This window comes from Dermochelys coriacea, chromosome 4 (genome assembly GCF_009764565.3).
Source record: "Dermochelys coriacea isolate rDerCor1 chromosome 4, rDerCor1.pri.v4, whole genome shotgun sequence".
Taxonomy (NCBI): Eukaryota; Metazoa; Chordata; order Testudines; family Dermochelyidae; genus Dermochelys; species Dermochelys coriacea.
Genome location: NC_050071.1, coordinates 122,464,494 through 122,485,053, shown reverse-complemented (window position 1 = coordinate 122,485,053; position 20,560 = coordinate 122,464,494). Strand labels below are relative to the sequence as shown.

At 42.6% G+C, this 20,560-nt stretch overlaps 1 protein-coding gene across 18 annotated transcripts in view; it reads left to right on the top strand.

Moving 5' to 3' along the window:
- The first annotated feature begins 14,523 nt into the window (after positions 1 to 14,523).
- ABLIM2 (actin binding LIM protein family member 2) overlaps positions 14,524 to 20,560 on the top strand; it is a 228,334-nt gene continuing 222,297 nt past the window's right edge. For 2 of the 18 annotated variants that reach the window (XM_038400094.2, XM_038400084.2), the window contains exon 1: positions 14,556 to 14,878. In XM_038400094.2, coding sequence (XP_038256022.1) covers positions 14,863 to 14,878 — 16 coding nt within the window. In that variant the 5' untranslated portion in view covers positions 14,556 to 14,862. Of the gene's footprint in view, positions 14,879 to 20,560 lie in introns of all 18 variants that reach the window. The other 16 variants (XM_043512494.1, XM_038400091.2, XM_038400086.2 and 13 more) reach the window with 13 other exon arrangements.

The window sequence follows — 20,560 nt, the reverse complement described above, 5'->3', positions numbered from 1 at the left end:
CAGACACACCCCTGGAGCCAGGACCTGGGGTATTCTATCTGCTACCCAAGTTCCATAAACCTGGAAATCCTGGACGCCCCATCATCTCAGGCATTGGCACCCTGACAGCAGGATTGTCTGGCTATGTAGACTCCCTCCTCAGGCCCTTCGTTACCAGCACTCCCAGCTATCTTCGAGACACCACCGATTTCCTGAGGAAACTACAGTCCATTGGTGATCTTCCTAAAAACACCATCCTAGCCACTATGGATGTAGAAGCCCTCTACACCAACATTCCACACAAAGATGGACTACAAGCCGTCAGGAACAGTATCCCCGATACTGTCACGGCTAACCTGGTGGCAGAACTTTGTGACTTTGTCCTGACCCATAACTATTTCACATTTGGTGACAATGTATACCTTCAAATCAGCGGCACTGCAATGGGTACCCGCATGGCCCCACAGTATGCCAACATTTTTATGGCTGACTTAGAACAACGCTTCCTCAGCTCTCGTTCCCTAATGCCCCTACTCTACTTGCGCTACATTGATGACATCTTCATCATCTGGACCCATGGAAAAGAAGCTCTTGAGGAATTCCACCATGATTTCAACAATTTCCATCCCACCATCAACCTCAGCCTGGACCAGTCCACACAAGAGATCCACTTCCTGGACACTACGGTGCTAATAAGCGATGGTCACATAAACACCACCCTATATCGGAAACCTACTGACCGCTATTCCTACCTACATGCCTCTAGCTTTCATCCAGATCATACCACTCGATCCATTGTCTACAGCCAAGCGCTACGATATAACCGCATTTGCTCCAACCCCTCAGACAGAGACAAACACCTACAAGATCTCTATCATGCATTCCTACAACTACAGTACCCACCTGCTGAAGTGAAGAAACAGATTGACAGAGCCAGAAGAGTACCCAGAAGTCACCTACTACAGGACAGGCCCAACAAAGAAAACAACAGAACGCCACTAGCCATCACCTTCAGCCCCCAACTAAAACCCCTCCAACGCATCATCAAGGATCTACAACCTATCCTGAAGGACGAGCCATCGCTCTCTCAGATCTTGGGAGACAGACCAGTCCTTGCTTACAGACAGCCCCCCAATCTGAAGCAAATACTCACCAGCAACCACACACCACACAACAGAACCACTAACCCAGGAACCTATCCTTGCAACAAAGCCCGTTGCCAACTCTGTCCACATATCTATTCAGGGGATACCATCATAGGGCCTAATCACATCAGCCACACCATCAGAGGCTCGTTCACCTGTGCATCTACCAATGTGATATATGCCATCATGTGCCAGCAATGCCCCTCTGCCATGTACATTGGCCAAACTGGACAGTCTCTACGTAAAAGAATGAATGGACACAAATCAGACGTCAAGAATTATAACATTCAAAAACCAGTTGGAGAACACTTCAATCTCTCTGGTCACTCGATCACAGACCTAAGAGTGGCTATACTTCAACAAAAAAGCTTCAAAACAGACTCCAACGAGAGACTGCTGAATTGGAATTAATTTGCAAACTGGATACAATTAACTTAGGCTTGAATAGAGACTGGGAATGGATGAGTCATTACACAAAGTAAAACTATTTCCCCATGGTATTTCTCCCTCCCACCCCACCCCCCACTGTTCCTCTGATATTCTTGTTAACTGCTGGAATTAGCCTACCTGCTTGTCACCATGAAAGGTTTTCCTCCTTCCCCCCCCTGCTGCTGGTGATGGCTCATCTTAAGTGATCACTCTCCTTACAGTGTGTATGATAAACCCATTGTTTCATGTTCTCTGTGTGTGTGTATATAAATCTCTCCTCTGCTTTTTCCACCAAATGCATCCGATGAAGTGAGCTGTAGCTCACGAAAGCTTATGCTCTAATAAATTTGTTAGTCTCTAAGGTGCCACAAGTACTCCTTTTTTAAAAATTATTAGGAGTATGGATCAGCTGCCATATGAGGAGAGATTAATAAAATGGGAACTTTTCAGCTTGGAAAAGGGACGACTAAGGGGGGGTAAGATAGATGTTTATAAAATCATAACTGATGTGGAGAAAGTAAATAAGGAAGTGTTATTTATTCCTTCTCATAACACAAGATCTAGGGGTCACCAAATGAAATAATAGGCAGCAGATTTAAAACAAACAAAAGGAAGTATTTTTTCCCATAATGCACAGTCAACCTGTGGAACTCCCTGCTAGAGGATGTTGTGAAGGCCAAGACTATAATTGGGTTCAAAAAAGAACTAGATAAGTTGATGGAGGATAGGTCCATCAAAGGCTATTAGCTAGGATGGGCAGGGATGGTGTCCTTAGCCTCTGTTTGCCAGAAGCTGGGAATGGGCGACAGGGGATGGATCACTTGATCATTACCTGTTCTATTCATTCCCTCTGGGACACCTGGCTTTGGCAACTGCTGGAAGACAGGATACTGGACTAGATGGACCTTTGGTCTGACCCAGCATGGCCATTCTTATGTGATACTTTCTCAGACAAGTGTTGTTTTTCTGATAGACAACCTTGGAGAAAAATGCCCACACTTACTTTCCTCTCTTGAATTACTTCCAGATAGGAGAAGTATGGGCTTATAGTTAAAGCACTGGACTGGGACAGTGGAGATCCAGGTTGAATTTCTGGCTCTGCTACAGACTTCCTGTGTAACTTTGAGCGAGTTTCTGAACTTCTCTGTTTGAGAAGCAAGCTTCTTAACATAAATTCTATAAAATGGGAATGTTTTTCCTCCCTTGCTTCTATGTCTTATCTATTTAGATTACAAATTCTCCAGTGAAGAGATTTTGTCTCGTATAATGTATAGTCTAGAAATAGTTGGCCAGATTTACTGCTGGCTTAATTGCATTGTCTTCAGTGGAGTTACACTTCTTTCAGGTCAATATTGAATTTGACTCATATGTGCAAATAATGAATTCTTGCAAAGCTTCATAGGATATCTGGCTTATCAATGGGAATGAAAGGTCCCGGAAGTCTGCCTTCCCATTATCATACAATGATTTTTGTCAGCTCACTAAAAATGCCTACTTCTCTCATTCAGGAGATACAGTATTTAATGCAACATTTAATTTTCCTACATTTAGTAAAAGTTGAATAACTGTAAATTATGGTGGTGAGGGTGTCATGTAATCTTTCATGATGGCTCAGAATACTGTGCTCTTATTGTAAATCTGGTTTAACATCTCCATGGTCAACTAAATTTCCAATAGTAAAGACACTATCTTTCCTTAGTAACTTTGACTTCACGAAACACAGCGAACAACTCAGTCCTTTTAAATATTTCTCTGCAAGTCTGCACTTGATTGGAATAATTCTAGCCTGTTACTGACCTCTAGTTGAAATTGCAAGAAAATAAAAGTATTGCAATAAATGTAGCAGGTCTTATGCTTCAATACTCTGCCCTGCGTCTTCCCGGAAGGTCTCATAAAATATTTCTAAGGGGAAAAAAACTAAAAAAAAAGTTGATGCAGTCTAAAGTTATGTGAAATTGAACAGTGGTGGTGCAGAATAATTGTCTTGCCTGTTAATTCCCTCAAAGACATCAGTAGGACGAGTAAACATATCATCTTCCAAAAACATCAGAAAAAACTAGCTGGCCGTGAGATCTCCACATCTTCCTTTCTTGCATAGATAATGCCACTTTGTGTAGTAGGTTTGATAGGGGTTCTGTCTCAGGGGTCTTAAGCAGAAGGATTCTGGGGTAGGTGGAAGCCTGCAAGGTCCAGGAAGGGCATCCATAAGTATGGATAGTTTAGAGAAGCATCTAAACTGTTGGACGTAGATTTGAACTCCAGTTCTGGAGCTCTTTATCACTAGATTTATAGGGATTTTTTTTGCTAGGGTGGAAGCTGGTTTACTCTAGTATGTAGCTTTTTGTTGTGAGGCTGAGACTGCATAATTCTTATTTCCTTTAGCCCTATAAACAGGGCAAGAATTAGGTAAATGTGTGTATGTCACTTGTGCATACATCAGAGCTAGTAATGCATTACACATATATGACCAGTAATAGGAATGGATCCTGGTGGGGAACCACTTATATTTTTTATCTCATTCCTGAAACTCTCTAATCTTGGTGCTCTGTTGTCTGAGAATCAGTAATGGTTGGGATTCATTGTGGAGATCAGGATATCTTATTTGCTGTTGATGCTCAAGATTGTTCCCTGTATGAAATTGCTTCTCTCTTTCACAACAGTGTTTAGAATCTTTTCTCATATTTTATAATCTTCAATTCTATAATCCCTTATATCAGTCATTTGATATGGTATTGTACTAGACTTCTACTGAAGAACTCTTTGCGGCCATGATACATGGAATGGATCCAGTTCTGCACTTGAACAAAAGAGGGAAAGAGTGGCTGGTCTAATGGCTAAGACCCTGGTCTGGAGTGTAGAAGCTGTGGGTTCAGTTCTGCCTTTAGATTTTTATAATCTCTCTCTTCTTAAATTTGCCATCTGTAAAATGGGAGGATATTTCTTTTCTCTCTTTGTCTTTGAATATAATCTTTTTGGGGTACCATACCTACTGTAGTGGAGGATAATCATTTTTGTAATACAATTTTTTGTTCTGTAAGAGCAGTGTAAATTTGGAGTGTTGTAACTCCATTGCATGTAATGGAGCTACTCCAGATTTGCACTAGTGTAAATGACAGAGCAGAATGTGGCCCTTGATTTAGGTAAGTGGTTCCCAAACTTGTTCCACCGCTTGTGCAGGAAAAGCCCCTGGTGTGCCGGGCCGGTTTGTTTACCTGCCGCATCCGCAGGTTCTGCCGATCGCGGCTCCCAGTGGCTGTGGTTCACTGCTCCAGGCCAATGGGAGCTGCTGGAAGCAGCGGCCAGTACATCCCTAGACCCCTGCTGCTTCCAGCAGCTCCCATTGGCCTGGAGCAGTGAACCACGGCCACTGGGAGCCGCGATCGGCCGAACCTGCGGACGTGGCAGGTAAACAAACCGGCCTGGCCCACCAGGGGCTTTCCCTGCACAAATGGCAGAACAAGTTTGGGAACCACTGAATTTTAGGTAAATCACAAAGGAATTAATTTAGTTGCTTTCAACCCTTCAATCCCACCCCCACCAATTTTAATGTGTTATAGTGCAGTGAATGAAGTAATACTAGTAATTGTAGAATAGAAAAAGTATCATAATTGTACCAAGGTTCTTATACTGCCTTCACCCCTGTAGTGCCTGAACACCTTTCAGTAGTTTATTAAGTGAGGTAAATAAAATTCAATCTCTCCTCATCTCTCAAGGTGGAGGACTCAGTGTGCAGTGTAATGTTTAGGCTTGGAAGCGGTTGTGTTTGGGTTTGGTATTTAATTTTTTTTATATCTGCATGTTGACAGGAGTATATGTTACTGAAGACAGGACAAAGAAGTGCATCATGTACTTGGAGAGGAAGGGGGGCAAGGTATGTGACGGTCTTTAGTTCCTTAGAGACTAACAAATTTATTATAGCATAAGCTGAAAAAAACCTGTTTTTTCCACCAAATGCATCCGATGAAGTGAGCTGTAGCTCACGAAAGCTTATGCTCTAATAAATTTGTTAGTCTCTAAGGTGCCACAAGTACTCCTTTTCTTTTTGCGAATACAGACTAACACGGCTGCTACTCTGAAACCTGTCTTTAGTTCCTGTGACAGTTCATTCCACGGTCTGGGAGCAGCCCCGAGAAAGCTCTGTTTCCGACACACAGGAGCTTTACCCTTGTGGTAGAAAGTTCCATTGTGCCTGAGGAGCAGAGCTGTTGCCCACAGTATTCAGTCTAGAGTTATACGAGATCTTTTAGATAGCCTTGTCCCAGACCCACTGAGAATGTTGAAGATAAAGACCAAGACCTTCCAGGTGACTCATTAATCTATGGGAAGCTAGTGTAAGGAGCAGAGGACAGGTTTAATGTGCTCGCAATAGCCCATGTTGTGGAGGGGGTGCACTACAGCGTTCTGTATTGGTTGGATTATCCAAAGAACTGATGTCTTCATGCGCTGGCATACTGTAGTCTAGCCAGTGGTGATTAGCCACTGGGCCAACAGGGCCTGTGCCCGGGGCCCCAGCCAATTGGAGAATCCCTGGAAAAATGGGTGCCCCCGAGCTTCGACCCACTCCCCCTACTCAGCGCTCTAACCCCGCTTCCCGACAGGAGCACCGGGTGGGGCAGGGGAAGTCCCTGCGCCCAACCCTGCTCCCTGGCCGGAGCACTAGGCAGGGAGAGGAAGGCCCTTTTGCCCTGACCCCATTTCCCTAGCAGGAGCACCGGGGGGGGCAAGAGGGGCTGCAGGTGGAAGGGGTGGGGAGAGGCCCCCCACTTGCTTAGGGCCCCCCACTTGGTCTTGCTCAGGGCCCAACAAACCCCTAATCTGCCTCTGAGTCTAGCCAGGAGGCAATGAGAGCATGTATAACTGAGGCCAGGACCTCATCTGCTCAAATGAGGTAGTGTCTACTAGTCTTACATTGGACTGTGTTATGTGAGAACCTAGCATCAGCAAAGAATCTAGGATCTGCTAAATATGGTAACCAGAGTTATGCCAGATACACACTGTAGGCTAAACAAGAGGAAATTAGGACACCTGGGCAGGGAACTGTAGAGTTAAACTTTCTGGTACAATGAAAGTCCAATAGACTATATTCCTATCCATTGGCTAATGAAAATTACGGCTTCATATAAAGAGCTGTTTTCTAGTGAGTCATATTTAAGGGAGGTTGCAATCACACACACACACACACACACACAAACAAGGGACAGCAATGCAATTATAGGGTGGTATTTACTATAGAAAGCACAAAATTGCAATACCATAGTAAGTATAGGAGTACTTGTGGCACCTTAGAGACTAACAAATTTATTAGAGCATAAGCTTTCGTGAGCTACAGCTCACTTCATCGGATGCATTTGGTTTTTTTTTTCCACCAAATGCATCCGATGAAGTGAGCTGTAGCTCACGAAAGCTTATGCTCTAATAAATTTGTTAGTCTCTAAGGTGCCACAAGTACTCCTTTTCTTTTTGCGAATACAGACTAACACGGCTGCTACTCTGAAACATAGTAAGTATGATAGTCATGAACATTTCTGGAATTTCTGGATATGAGTCAGCAGTGTGCCCTTGTTGCCAAGAAGGCCAATGGCATTTTGGGTTGTATAAGTAGGGGCATAGCGAGCAGATCGAGGGACGTGATCGTTCCCCTCTATTCGACACTGGTGAGGCCTCATCTGGAGTACTGTGTCCAGTTTTGGGCCCCACACTACAGGAAGGATGTGGATAAATTGGAAAGAGTACAACGAAGGGCAACAAAAATGATTAGGGGTCTAGAGCACATGACTTATGAGGAGAGGCTGAGGGAGCTGGGATTGTTTAGTCTGCAGAAGAGAAGAATGAGGGGGGATTTGATAGCTGCTTTCAACTACCTGAAAGGGGGTTTCAAAGAGGATGGCTCTAGACTGTTCTCAATGGTAGCAGATGACAGAACGAGGAGTAATGGTCTCAAGTTGCAATGGGGGAGGTTTAGATTGGATATTAGGAAAAACTTTTTCGCTAAGAGGGTGGTGAAACACTGGAATGCGTTACCTAGGGAGGTGGTAGAATCTCCTTCCTTAGAGGTTTTTAAGGTCAGGCTTGACAAAGCCCTGGCTGGGATGATTTAACTGGGACTTGGTCCTGCTTTGAGCAGGGGGTTGGACTAGATGACCTTCTGGGGTCCCTTCCAACCCTGATATTCTATGATTCTATTCTATGATTCTATTTATTGACTGACTGTATTAAGCATTTGCTAAAGTTTTGCACTATCTTGTCATTGTCCTGCCTCATCTACCATTTAATTTATTCAAATCTCATTTTTTTTCCCCAACATATGATGTTTGGTTGTGCTTCGCGGGCCAGCCATTTGTGAGGTTGCTCATGTTCTTACTGGTATTCCCCACAGGTGAGACAATGGTTTTATTTTTCTTTGCATTTCTATTGGTCTTTCTTGCTTACTTTTCTTTCTTGTGTATAATTTATACATAGCTATTGGTTAATACCTGTTACGCTTCATGTCACATCAAGCAACTGTTTTGCAGATATTAAGGTTTGTTTGTTTTGACCAACTTTCTTAAAGCTGACTATTGACAAGATTGAATAATTCCTGATTGTCCCCTTCTAACAAAGATTTATTTTATTCTCCTTAGTTGTTCCCTTTGATGTTGTTTTCATTCTTTCTGTTTTCAAAGTTTGCTTTGGAATTGTATTATGAGCTATAGGTCAAACATATTTAGATGCCTAAAAGGTAATTATGGCAGCTAGACAATGTCTCAAACTTATAACTGCTGCTGTAATATTTATATATGGATCACAGAAAGAGAGGTGCTTAACATAAAAGTTTATCACACAGATGCACTCTCCTTAATATTACACTATGTTACTATTTCAGTGTTACTGTAATGTAGCCATAATGATGTAGCTGTAGCTCATGAAAGCTTATGCTCAAATAAATTTGTTAGTCTCTAAGGTCACAAGTCCTCCTTTTTGCGGATACAGACTAACACGGCTGCTACTCTGAAACCTGTCATAATGAAATAATAACTCATTATTTATAGACAAATTAATAAATTGTTGGAAATTTGTTGCCATATCCAGAAGCTTACAGCAATTAAGATCTTTGAGCATGTTATTTTTTTGAGAGCAATCTTCACTTACTCAGTCTTATAATTTTGTTGATTATATTAACATCCAAAAGCTTCAAGAAGGATCAGAGCTTAATAATCGAAGGTGTTAGACAGAAGGGCAGCTGCCTCTTCCTCAAAGAGCTTACAATTGAAGGCGTTGTGTCCATTGGGAATTTGCTCTGATTCCAGCAGTTGATGGCCATTTCCCAGTGTAGCTGCCTGGGATTTGTAATGGTGCAGCTACATTGGTTGCTGCTTATTGATTACTGGAATCAGAGTGCATTATCTCTACAGTCAAAGCTTATAAAGATAAGCAACACATGACTGGGGGAAAGTAAGACAAATATATTCAACATATGTCTTTTCAGGGAGATTTCTTCATGCAAAAGGAGAGATGTGGAAGAAAGCACAGATATTTGTGGCAGGTTCAGACAAGTAAGTGTCCAATCACTGATAGGGAGGAAGAGCTGGAGCCTGATGGCTTCAGATTTTCAGACCCAATCATAGGATCTTTATACAAATAAAACTCTCATTCCACTAAGCCACGAGATTCTTTTACATAAATGGCATTGCAATAGTTCTAAAAAAATACCTTTTGAGTTCACACTGCTGCAAGCACATTTTTTCATTCTGTCTCTGAGGGCCTGTTATTTGTTTAAGTCAAAAATGTCATTTGGATATGAATTCTGTACTTGCGTTCTTTTGCTAAATCCATCCCCAATTTCTCTACCATCAGTTTATGAGAATGAAGATTTCATTCTAAGCTTCATAAAAAGGTTCAAATATTAGGGAAAAGCAGGTAGATACATTCCAGGCCCAATACGAACTCTCCCCCCACCCACCCCTTATGTTTAGTAGTACTTTGCTGGACTCCTGCCCAAAGAACTTCAGCATATGCTTAACTCTAAACATGTAAATAGTCTCACTGATTTAAACAGGCATATTTGTGGGGTAAAATATCACTCAAATTGAGTAAGGCTGGTAGAATTCAATGACAAATATAAAAAATTGAACTTTATTAGGTTTAAAACAAAATAGTTTTCAAGTCATAATATTTACAACTCAGAGAATGTCAGACAAGCTGAAAATAAAGAAGCTTTAAATAGAGATCTTTCAGTAACAGAAAAATTATATTGTTGCTGAATTGAACATAAATGGAGCAGTATCTAATTCTAAGCTCTGAATAGTTGTGATACAAAAGAATAATTGCCTTTCATAAATACATGAGAAAGTGATGATGCAGAAATTAAAAAATGCAATAAAGGAATGGAGACAGATATGGAGAATGGGTTTCTCATCTAAATTACATTTTGTTACAAAAGGAAATGATTACAAACCACTGTATCAATAGTATCTTTATAAAGATGTACTAGTTGGAAAGGGGAAACAACTGGAGAGAATGTGAGGTGGGGATTTCAGATAAAATCTAAAGCACCTAAGTTCCATTTTCAAAAGTCACTTTTGCAAATGGGATGTGGGCTTATAAATCAGTTAGGCACTTTTGAAAATTTGACCTTTGATACATATTTGGTAATGACCTAACATGGAAACATTTTTTGAAACAAACATGCTAACAAGTAAAAGAGAATATCAATTTTATTTTAACAATGGATTTATTGGCCAGACTGTTGGGCTTTTTATATTTCAAATAAATATTGATGATTTTTCTATAAAGAAATAATATCCCCCTTATTAGTTGCAGCTAGCTTTTCTATAGCAAATCAATGGAAGGAAAAACAACCATCGGACATCTTTCTAGTTTACTATAATTTAGAAGTTTTGGTGATGGAAAAGTTCATTAAACAAACAAAAGGGAAACCAAATTTCAAGACACTTTGATTGAATTCATGGGGGGGGGGGAAATAACTTTCCAGCAGCCTAACACACAGAGTTATGCCAGCTTCTCTGAAGCAGTTATGTTTGGTCAATGCAGAAATCTACAACCCACCTATTGGAGAGCAGAGCTGGATAAGTAACTGATTTTTCAGTTTGCTTGCAGTTCTGAAAAATTGACAGAAACAAAATGGGTTTGGTGCAAACGAACTGAAATACTGACAAATTCTGGTGAATCAAAAAAGTCAACATTTATTTTTGGGTTGAACAAAAATGTTTTGCTTAATTTTGGTCACTTTTCAAAATTAAAGCAAAGGAAAAGGCTATATTCACAAATCAGGAATAAGAGGTGATAAGTCCCTTTTAACCTTTAGCCCAACAGCTATAGCTCTTACTCAAGATGTGTTAGACCTATCTGGGTTCAGTTCTCCCCTCTGCTTGATGAAGAGCAGGAATTTGAACTTGCATTCTCCTACATGGTAGGGAAGGGTCCTATGATTAGGGGGCTGGGGCATATGACTTATGAGGAGAGGTTGAGGGAACTGGGATTATTTAGTCTGCAGAAGAGAAGAGTGAGGAGGGATTTGATAGCAGCTTTCAACTACCTGAAGAGGGGTTCCAAAGAGAATCATAGAATCATAGAATATCAGGGTTGGAAGGGACCCCAGAAGGTCATCTAGTCCAACCCCCTGCTCAAAGCAGGACCAAGTCCCAGTTAAATCATCCTAGCCAGGGCTTTGTCAAGCCTGACCTTAAAAACCTCTAAGGAAGGAGATTCTACCACCTCCCTAGGTAACGCATTCCAGTGTTTCACCACCCTCTTAGTGAAAAAGTTTTTCCTAATATCCAATCTAAACCTCCCCCATTGCAACTTGAGACCATTACTCCTCGTTCTGTCATCTGCTACCATTGAGAACAGTCTAGAGGATGGAACTAGGCTGTTCTCAGCGGTGGAAAATGACCAAACAAGGAGCAAAGGTCTCAAGTGGCAGTGTGGGAGGTCTAGGTTGGATATTAGGAAAAACTGTTTCACTAGGAGGGTGATGAAGCACTGGAATGTGTTACGTAAGGAAGTAGTGGAATCTCCATCCTTAGAGGTTTTTAAGGCCCGGCTTGATAAAGCCCTGGCTGGGATGATTTAGTTGGGGTTGGTCCTGCTTTGAGCAAGGGGTTGGACTAGATGACCTCCTGAGGTCTCTTCCAACCCTAATCTTCTATGATTCTATCCACTGGGCTATGGGATATCCTGGGCCAGAGGTCTCATGAAGCTGTTATAAGGGAGGAGCTTCCTCATCCTCCTGCTGTCATTTTGTGAATGACTCCTAAGCCTGGGGGGAAACATTGAGACCAAAACTATTTGGTGAACTTCTGTCAAATTTGCAAATGGTTTTGGGTTGACCAAAACTTCATTTTTTGGCAAATAAACTATTTATCTGATACTTTTTGTCCAGCCCTAATAGAGAGATTAACTTTTTCCCTGTATGATACTGCCACAGTTGCAACAACAGAGATTTTTGGAGTCCCTTCCCTTTAAACAAAATTATGTGGATGGTGCAGCCTTCCCTTTGAGGGGCCCTCTGGTTTGGCAGTTACTTCCCCCTTCGCCCAAAATAGCTTAAATCTGTTGACCTTCAAATCATGTTACAAGGTCCATCTTTCTGTATTAGCCATTGAGTGGGGAAGGGAAGGTTAATGTTTAGAGAAACTTTGGTTGGGGGTTGTGAGTAACCCGTTGCTTTTAGCTGGATTATTTTTCTAAATAATAGTCAAAGGATCCTGGAGTAATAGGCACTTTATTGAGAGAGAGAGATTCTTTTTTATGCTCCAGCTTCTGTGTGTGTCTCCAGTAATTCAGAGCCAGCCAAAACCGAATTTAGTACATCTTTGTGTCACTGGAGCAGTGCTGAGCAGCCAGAGTGTAATGCTGAATCTGACCATTTGAATTTTTTGTTATAAAATCTAAATCATTTTTACTTTAGCATGATGTGGTCTTAATATATTCAATACAGTTAGTTGCAATGAGCTATTAACATTTCTTAGTCACAAATATGAAAGATTTGTCAGCAGGGTTCATCTACTTGTGGGAGAGGTTCTGACCTCCTCCACCTAATATGGAAACTTGCTGCCTGAGATCTCTAACTCAAAGCAGGTGCTGGGTTTCAAGAAGCCACACTAATATAATTGAGTTGGTAAATAGTGTAAACTTGGTCGTTTTCCTTTACCATGTTTTTATTACAGAGATGTGAAAGTGGTACATTAAAACAGTAATAACTCTGCATTTTCTTAGTAGCTTTCATGTGAATATCTCAGAGGTGCACATTCATTGACTAATGGAGCCTAGTAGGAAAGGGCTATAGAGAGGGACCCCAATATGTGTCACTGGAATGCAGCAGCAGCAGCTATTTAGACTCTACAAAACATTTGAGGGGGAAAAATTGAAGAACAAACCATGCCCACCTAAAATAAGAGGGGGATTTAGAGCCCAGTTCTGCAATGTGCTGAGTGCCCTCAACTGCCTGAAGCATTCTGTGTGGCTCGAAAGCTTGTCTCTCTCACCAACAGAAGCTGGTCCAATAAAAGATATTACCTCACCTACCTTGTCTCTTTAATCTCCTGGGACATACATAGCTACAACTACATTGCATATAATGAATCCAGGGGAGTTAAGCACCTTGCAAGTTCAAACACTGGGGGAGACAGAATCTTTTATCAGTTAGAAATTGGAGTGACCAGTGAGTTAACACTACTATTCTACAAAATGTGCAATGGATGTCTGAGGGCTTGCTCCTGGGAGGTGCTGAGCACCCTTAACTTTCATTGATTTCAGGGTGAAGTAAGAGCACGTTAGCACATCACAGGATTTGAGGCCCCTGTTGATCACAAATAAGGGTCAGTACCTGGGTTGTATGAGTTATCCAAAAGATAAATTCTGCTCACTGTTACACCAAGTGTCAATGAGTAAACTCTACCTAAAAAATGGAGTTACTCTGGAATGATAGTGGTGTAACAGACGAACAGATGAGAAGAATTTGGCTCAGAAGGTAGAAGGTTTTGCCTTCTTATTATTTTTCCCTGTGATGGTAGTATTTTTTCATTGTTTACATTATAAATGAAGCACCCCTTAACAGTGTATTGAATCTTTCATACAAGCCATGTTCCAAGAGGCTTCTCAGACTTGCTCTATACTACACTGTTAGGTTGACATAAGCTGCTTTGCGTGCAAGTGTCTTCACTGAAATTTGGCTCCTCCTGCTGTAAGTGCCTCTCTATGACAACTGAAAAACACCACCTTCCCCAAGGGTTGATAGAGTGGTGGTTGATGTAATGAGGTCGACACAATGTCAGTGGGGCCACTGCATTTCATTGACTATTCCTGCCTTTCGGGAGCTGTCCCACACCAAGAATACAATCGCTACAAATGTTCCAGGGGAGGACGAGCAATGCCAACATCAAGAGCCAAGTGTGCGCACCCACAAGCGATTGAATAACTGCTGCGGCTGTTTGCCCCCCTAAAGTAAGTCGACATAATTTTGTAGTGTAGACCTGGCTTCAGACGTGCTGAGCATAAATAAAGAGGACCAGCTTCCCAGCCCTTGGCGTCTGCATCGTTTGCTGAGGTATCAGCCGCTGAAGCAGAGAGAGGGGTGCTCCCTGCATCCCTTCCACTCGCTCCCCGTGGAGTTTACAAGCTAGGTATTTTTATGTACTAGGCGGGAGGCCGGATTAAAGCATGGGGGCTCTTCAACGCTGCTGACCATCGCTGCTGCTGCTGCTGCTTCTCTGAGAGGGTGTGGCCTTGGCAGAGAAGCCCAGTTCCCAGCGCGGCTCGGGTGTGCAGCACAGAAGTTGGCATCCCCCGGGGCACGAGCCCACCAGACCGCCAGCGGCCCCAGCCGCTCCTTTTGGGGGCTTGCTGGCGCAAAGCATCGCGGGGGATGTAGTCCCTTGCCGCTCCTTAGGCGGCGGCTCTCTGGCAGAGCAGCCTACACTTCCCAGGGTCCCCCGCCCCTCTCCCTCTGCGCCAGAGCTGTCAGAGAGCCGCGGTTGTCACCTGGCCGGGGGGGGGGGAGGAGGGGGCCAGGCGCGAGAGCCGCCCGGCGGGGAAGGGCTGCTCGGCGCCAGGCTTGCGCAGCGCGCGGGGCGCTCGCGTGACAGCCGCGGAGCCGGGGCGCGGCCGCTCTGGAGAAGTGGGGGGTGCGCCGGCAGAGAGCGGGGCGTTGAACGAGGCGGCGCCGGGGCACTTTTGATGTGCGCCGGGGGCAGGTGGCTCGGCCCGCCCCCCCTGGCGCTCTGCGCACCATCCGCCCGGGCCGGAGCGGGGAACTGCGCCAGGGCCTGCGGCTCCAGGGGCGGCTGAGAGCAGCTCCCCCTGCCAGACCATGAGCACCGGCACAGGTAGGGGCGCGCCGGGGGCTGGCCGGCTCTTGCTGCCGGCCTTTGGCAGAGTTGTCCCATGTTTAAGCGAGATGTAGGCGAGCCCCCGGGGTTCTGGGAGTAGCGTGCAGGAGAAGGGGGCATCATGCGGCTAATTTCCTCTCCCCCCCCCCCCCTCCAGCCTAGAGGTTTGAACGCCAGGAAGCTGGTGTGTGTGTGGGGGGGGGGGTGTGCGGGGAATTAATTACGGTTGCTTCCAGTCGTTTCATTAAGCTACTAAAAAAAAAAAAAAAAAGCGCCTGCATCATTTCTGTTTTTTAAGCGGAGATTTCCCTCGCTTCGGGCACGTTACAATGCAGCTTTTCTTCGCGGGGGGGGGAACGACGGGACACAAAATACGGTGCTACAAAATATTCCCAACCGATTCTCTCCCCCCCCCTCCCCCTCCCCCTCCCGCCAAACATAAAATGCGGGCGTCCTCTTGCAAGCAGCCGGGTGAGGCTGCGAGCTTCTGCTGCGTCCAGTGCTGGATGCGAGGCGGGTTGCAGAGCGCAGCCGGCGCTGCTCTTCCTAGCGTGCTAGCAGCCTTGGCGTTCATCCTCCCGCAGCCAGCCCTCCTGTGGGGGGGCTCGTGAGGGCTGAATCCCAGTGGTCTAGGTGGGAATCGAACTTTTGGAAGGTGTGGTTTTGCTTTTTTTTTTTTTTTTTTTTTTTTGTGGTCACGATTAAAAGCAGGGTCTGTAAACTTTTGGCTGGCAGATACCGCAGGGTCGCTGGGAGAGGAAAGCGGCGCAGCCCCCGGGATAGGTGGGCAGTGCGCTCAAACACACGCGCGCCCCTTGTCACAGGCCAGTAATGAGACAGCCGTACGTGTGTAAAGCCTGCTTGTGGTGAAGAAGAAAAAATCCGTATCGAAAGAGCGTCCCCGATCCTCCTACATGCAGCTGCTTTCTGCAGCAGAAATATGGGTCAGCTCTATTGCTGCAAACTCGCTGCCTACTACCCCACCCTGCAAGTTGCTACTGGAAAGTAAACACATATTTGCAAAGGGAAATGTATGGGTTTAAATTCTCAGCCTTTGCAGACCTGGCCCAGACTATGTGGTAGTGCACAAGATGAAAATTGGAATGTCTTCTTCAGATCCACAGAATTGTATAGAAGTCTGGGTAGCATTCTATCTCATTCCATGCAATGAAGAAATAAATTGCAATGCATTATATTCACACATGACACCTGTTTAAAATAATATATGCCGCTTCAAATATATGCAGATATTTGTGTGGAAGAATTTAATTTGGGAGTCCACTTGAAATGTTATTTTAAAAAGATTAAGCATTCACCTGTTTTGCATGGCACTGAAGTACTGGTTAGTTTGGAGCAGAGTTGATTGCAAAATGTTACACAGCTTTACCAGAAAATGTAGGTTTGCAGGGGGAAAAAAACCTTTAAGAGTTGATTGGGGGTATTTCACTCCTGAGGATAGCAGTGACTGCTAAATATACATCTCCCCCCCCCCCCAACAATAATTATATGTTGAATAGTTACAATTAGATGGTGACTCTGTATGTCAACAGCTGAGTCTAAAGAAGAAGGATGGTTTAGTGGTTAGAGCACAAGTCTAGGCGTTGGGTGACCTGAGTTCAAACCGCTTTGGGCAAGTCACTTAGCTACTCTGTACCTCAGTTCCTCATATGTAAATTGTGGATGATTCTTTCCTACAGGGGTATTGTGAAGATAAATACGTTAAAGAGTGTGAGGTACTATAGGAATGGGGTCAGGTAGGTACGTAAAATTCATAGAGAATACTATGGAATTCAAGAGATGTCTTTCCAGTTATATTAGTTGGTTTTGGATCAAGGGCACAATTTCATCTTTATAATTTTAATATAAATTGAATATAATAATAGAGTTTATATTTATATATATATATATAATCTGTGTGTGTGTGTACACATAACACTGCAGAAATGTCAGGAAAAATCTCAAAAATGTGTATCCCAGCCATATTGACACAAACAAATTTCCTTAGTTATATTTAAACAATCCCCAAACAAAAACAACCCTCCCAAAACTGAGAGAATTTTAAAAAATATTTTTCCCCCTGCATTTCTCTGTTGACATGAAAACAAACAAGCAAGCTTATAATCAGTTTCTACTAATAATTACGTTTCAAGCCCAAACTTTTCCCCACTGAAGTCAGTTTTTTTTTACACAGGTATTAATAATAATCATAATCTATTTGTATAGAAGGGGAAAATGCTGCTTAAAGCATCTGCCCCCTAGCCACTACCCTGCTTCACAAAAGGGACAGTGATAAGAGTGGAAACAATTTCCATTGCTATGTTTGCTCCCCTCATTCATTTCTACAGGATTAAGGTGCTCAGCAAAGGGGAGTATATATGCCTTTATGTTGTTGGACAATTTGTATGCACCCCTAAACGCATCCTTTTGGGTGGATATTACTGAATTTCGTTTCTTCCCCATGTCAAGATGTATTAGGATTGTGTCAAGGCATTTAACTATTGTTCTTTGAAATGCTGGAATAGTTTTGTCACAACCTGTCAGTTGATGTTCGTGCTCTGAAATGTAGACAGAATATTTGTTTTGGATAAAGCACATTTATTTGTTACATGTTTCAGAAAAGGGCAATAGATGAAAGTTTGTATTAAACAAATGAAGGTTTTTATCACGATTTTTAGAATCCTTTCCGTCTTCTGAAGAGCAAAGTTTCTTTCACTGGTATTAGAAACCACATTGGTGCATCCATTCAGGAGACTATCATAATTTCATATTTCAAGTCCTTTTATGTGTAGAGAAGGAATAAAAATCTAAAATGCAACCAAGTTCGCTCCAAGGAAACATGAAAACTGCTGAATTAATTGAGAGGATATGATTCCTGATGTGTAATAAAAAGTATCATTTTAAAAACACTTTATGGATTTTTTTTGTATGGACTTTTTCACTATTTAGCAGCTGTTTATTTTAGACTCAAGCACAGTAGTGGCCATTAAACAGTCAATATTTGGTAACATGTCTCATGAGACTTGTTAAGTATCTGAGACACCATTGTGTGATGCCTGTTGGCAAAGGCTGAGGTTTCAGTGGTGACCCTCCTGCCTCCCAGGACCTAGTTAGTTTTTGTTGACAAGATGAAGATGTGGTCAGTTTTTATATATTTTCAGTAGATGAACTAGAGCTGGTTATGTAGTGAAAATCCTGATTTGTGGTTTCAGTTGGGGGGAAAGGGGGTACAGTTTCATTGGATCTCATTATACACCAAAAAAAATTCACCCCTGTGCAGAGCACCAGCTTAAGGCTTGTGCATCATTTAACTCTTCAGAAAAGGAGGAGGTAAGTAGTTCATGCACGAAGTCTAAATTTTATCTGAAGGTAAATTTTATCCTATTTGCATGAATTTGGATATTCATGGCTGTAATCAAGAATTCCAAACTTTAGCATGCATTATTTTGTTGTTCTCTTGTTGTATTTTTAAAAGTTTTGGCTATCCAATTTGAAAGGCTAAATACTATGTGATGTCGATGACAACAGAATTAACAGGTAGCAAGCAGGTAAAGTGAACAGCTCAGAAAACCCACAGACTGAAAATCATTTGGTGCATACTTCTGAATAATAATTAATAATAATTAGCAGAAATTGGGATCCATTTACAAACTGTTAGCTAATGCCCAATGGGCTAAATTAGCAATGAATATTATTTGTAATGATTGATTAATTAAAGCAGTTCTAATATGGACACAGATTATTTGGGTGTTTTTCTTTGACCATTGTCTGAAAGGTTTGAGAGATTAGAGCTTTCTAAACTCCTGCAAGTATTGCACTTATGCTAAGATGGTCTGGAAGTCATAAAAATGACTTTTAGGGTTTCATCTTTATTTTTCAGTTTACTTACACTATTAATTTTTACAAGTAAATCTACAAGTTGAGTAGATTTCCCCCCCCCACACACACACACACATTATGGTTCCCAGCACTGCAAACTCAGCCTGGGATCTAAGAATGAAATTGAGGGTTTTTTCCTGCACCTTACATCCTGCTTAGTAATAAAGTTTCTTGCATGGGAGCTTAGCTGATAACTTTGATGTTGTGTGAAGTCAGATTCTCCACTGCTTATACCGCCATGGCTCTGGTTTTGCAATACTAGCAGCTGTAAAAAAAACTCATTGGTAAAATAATTAACTATAACTCAGCTGCAAAGGGTCAAATCGTGCAGACTATTTACAGAGCTGAATGAGGCACATTGTTAGCCTTCTTGGATTCTGGTCTCATTCTACCCTAAGGAGATTACTGCACCCCTGGGGCTGCAATAAGCCCTGTAGACTTGCCGCAGAGGGATAGCGGAGTACCAGTCTAGAGTCCCTTGCATGATACTGTTTCCCATTCAGTCTCCCTGGTTGTGATTCAGCAATACCTTCCCATCTCAGGATGCTGGAGATGCACTGCTTCCTTTGCTCCATATGTGGAAGTTACGAGCTTAGCCATGGCCTCAGCTTATTGGGAAGGGGCAGAGTTGTTCAGTCACAAAGTTGTTTCACAGCGGCTCCTAAGGCAGTTACCCCTCTCTACTTGGAATACTGGGTAGGGCTGTATAGTCAGTGAGCCCATACATGATGTGTGACTTCCACTCTACACCGAGGGGCAGGTGTAGACAACCTTCCTGAACTTAGACATTAATCTCTTGGAGACTTCCACTTTTATGTTCTACCCATTATTATTTTCAGACTGGGAGATCCACAAGCTCCTAGGCCAAGATTGTTAAAACTGGGTGTCTAAAATTAGGCTCCTAAATAACTAGCCTGATTTTCAAAGGTGCTGAGCACCCACTGTCTCCTATTGAAGTGACTGGGGGCTGCTCATTGTGCAGCACCATTGGAAATCGGACTAATTATTTAGGTGCCTTTGTATGAATTTGGGTGCCTAACTTTATGCACCCATTTCCTTAAAATCTTGGTCCTAATATCTATAGCTTTTGTGGTATAAGAAGACAGTAAAATTAATCTGGAAGTCCACTGGGTTTTTTTAATGGGTCACATGTCTGTAACAACCATCACCACTCTCCCAAGGCCTTTTTGTTAGGTTTTTATCTGCAGATGGCATTCAAAATATACCACTTGATCTTTCCTAAAGTACGACCCCCAAAAAGAAGTATTGTGACGAGTGGCCCCGTGCTCCTATTCAAGTGAATATGTCTTTGAAATACAGTTTCTCTACCTCGGGACCCAGTCCTGATTGTTTTGAAGTCAGTAGAAGTTTTGCCATTGACTTCAACAGGAGCAGAATTGGGCCCTTGTTCTCTTGGCAGAAGTTATATGTTGAATAGTTTTACTTAAGACAGCTGGAGTTTCCTTTTGAAGTAGAATGATTTCCATGTGAGATTTGCTCCATAAACAGGATTATAATAGACAGCATTCCATACCAAACATGAGACATTTAGTAACAGGCATTAACATTTTAGTTGCAGTTTGTCACGCTTATTTTCTACTCAATTTTTCTTTTGTTTTAGTGGGCCAGGGTTCCATGTATATTCCTGGGGAAATATACAAGTAAAGTACCATGCACCAAGTTAGCATTATATCCACTAGTAAAACTCAATATGGCTTGGTGTGCTTCCCAATGTGAATGAAAATTTTGTCTACAAAACTATTCTGAAAAGCGATTACGTTGCTGTTCAATGCCACGTTTTAT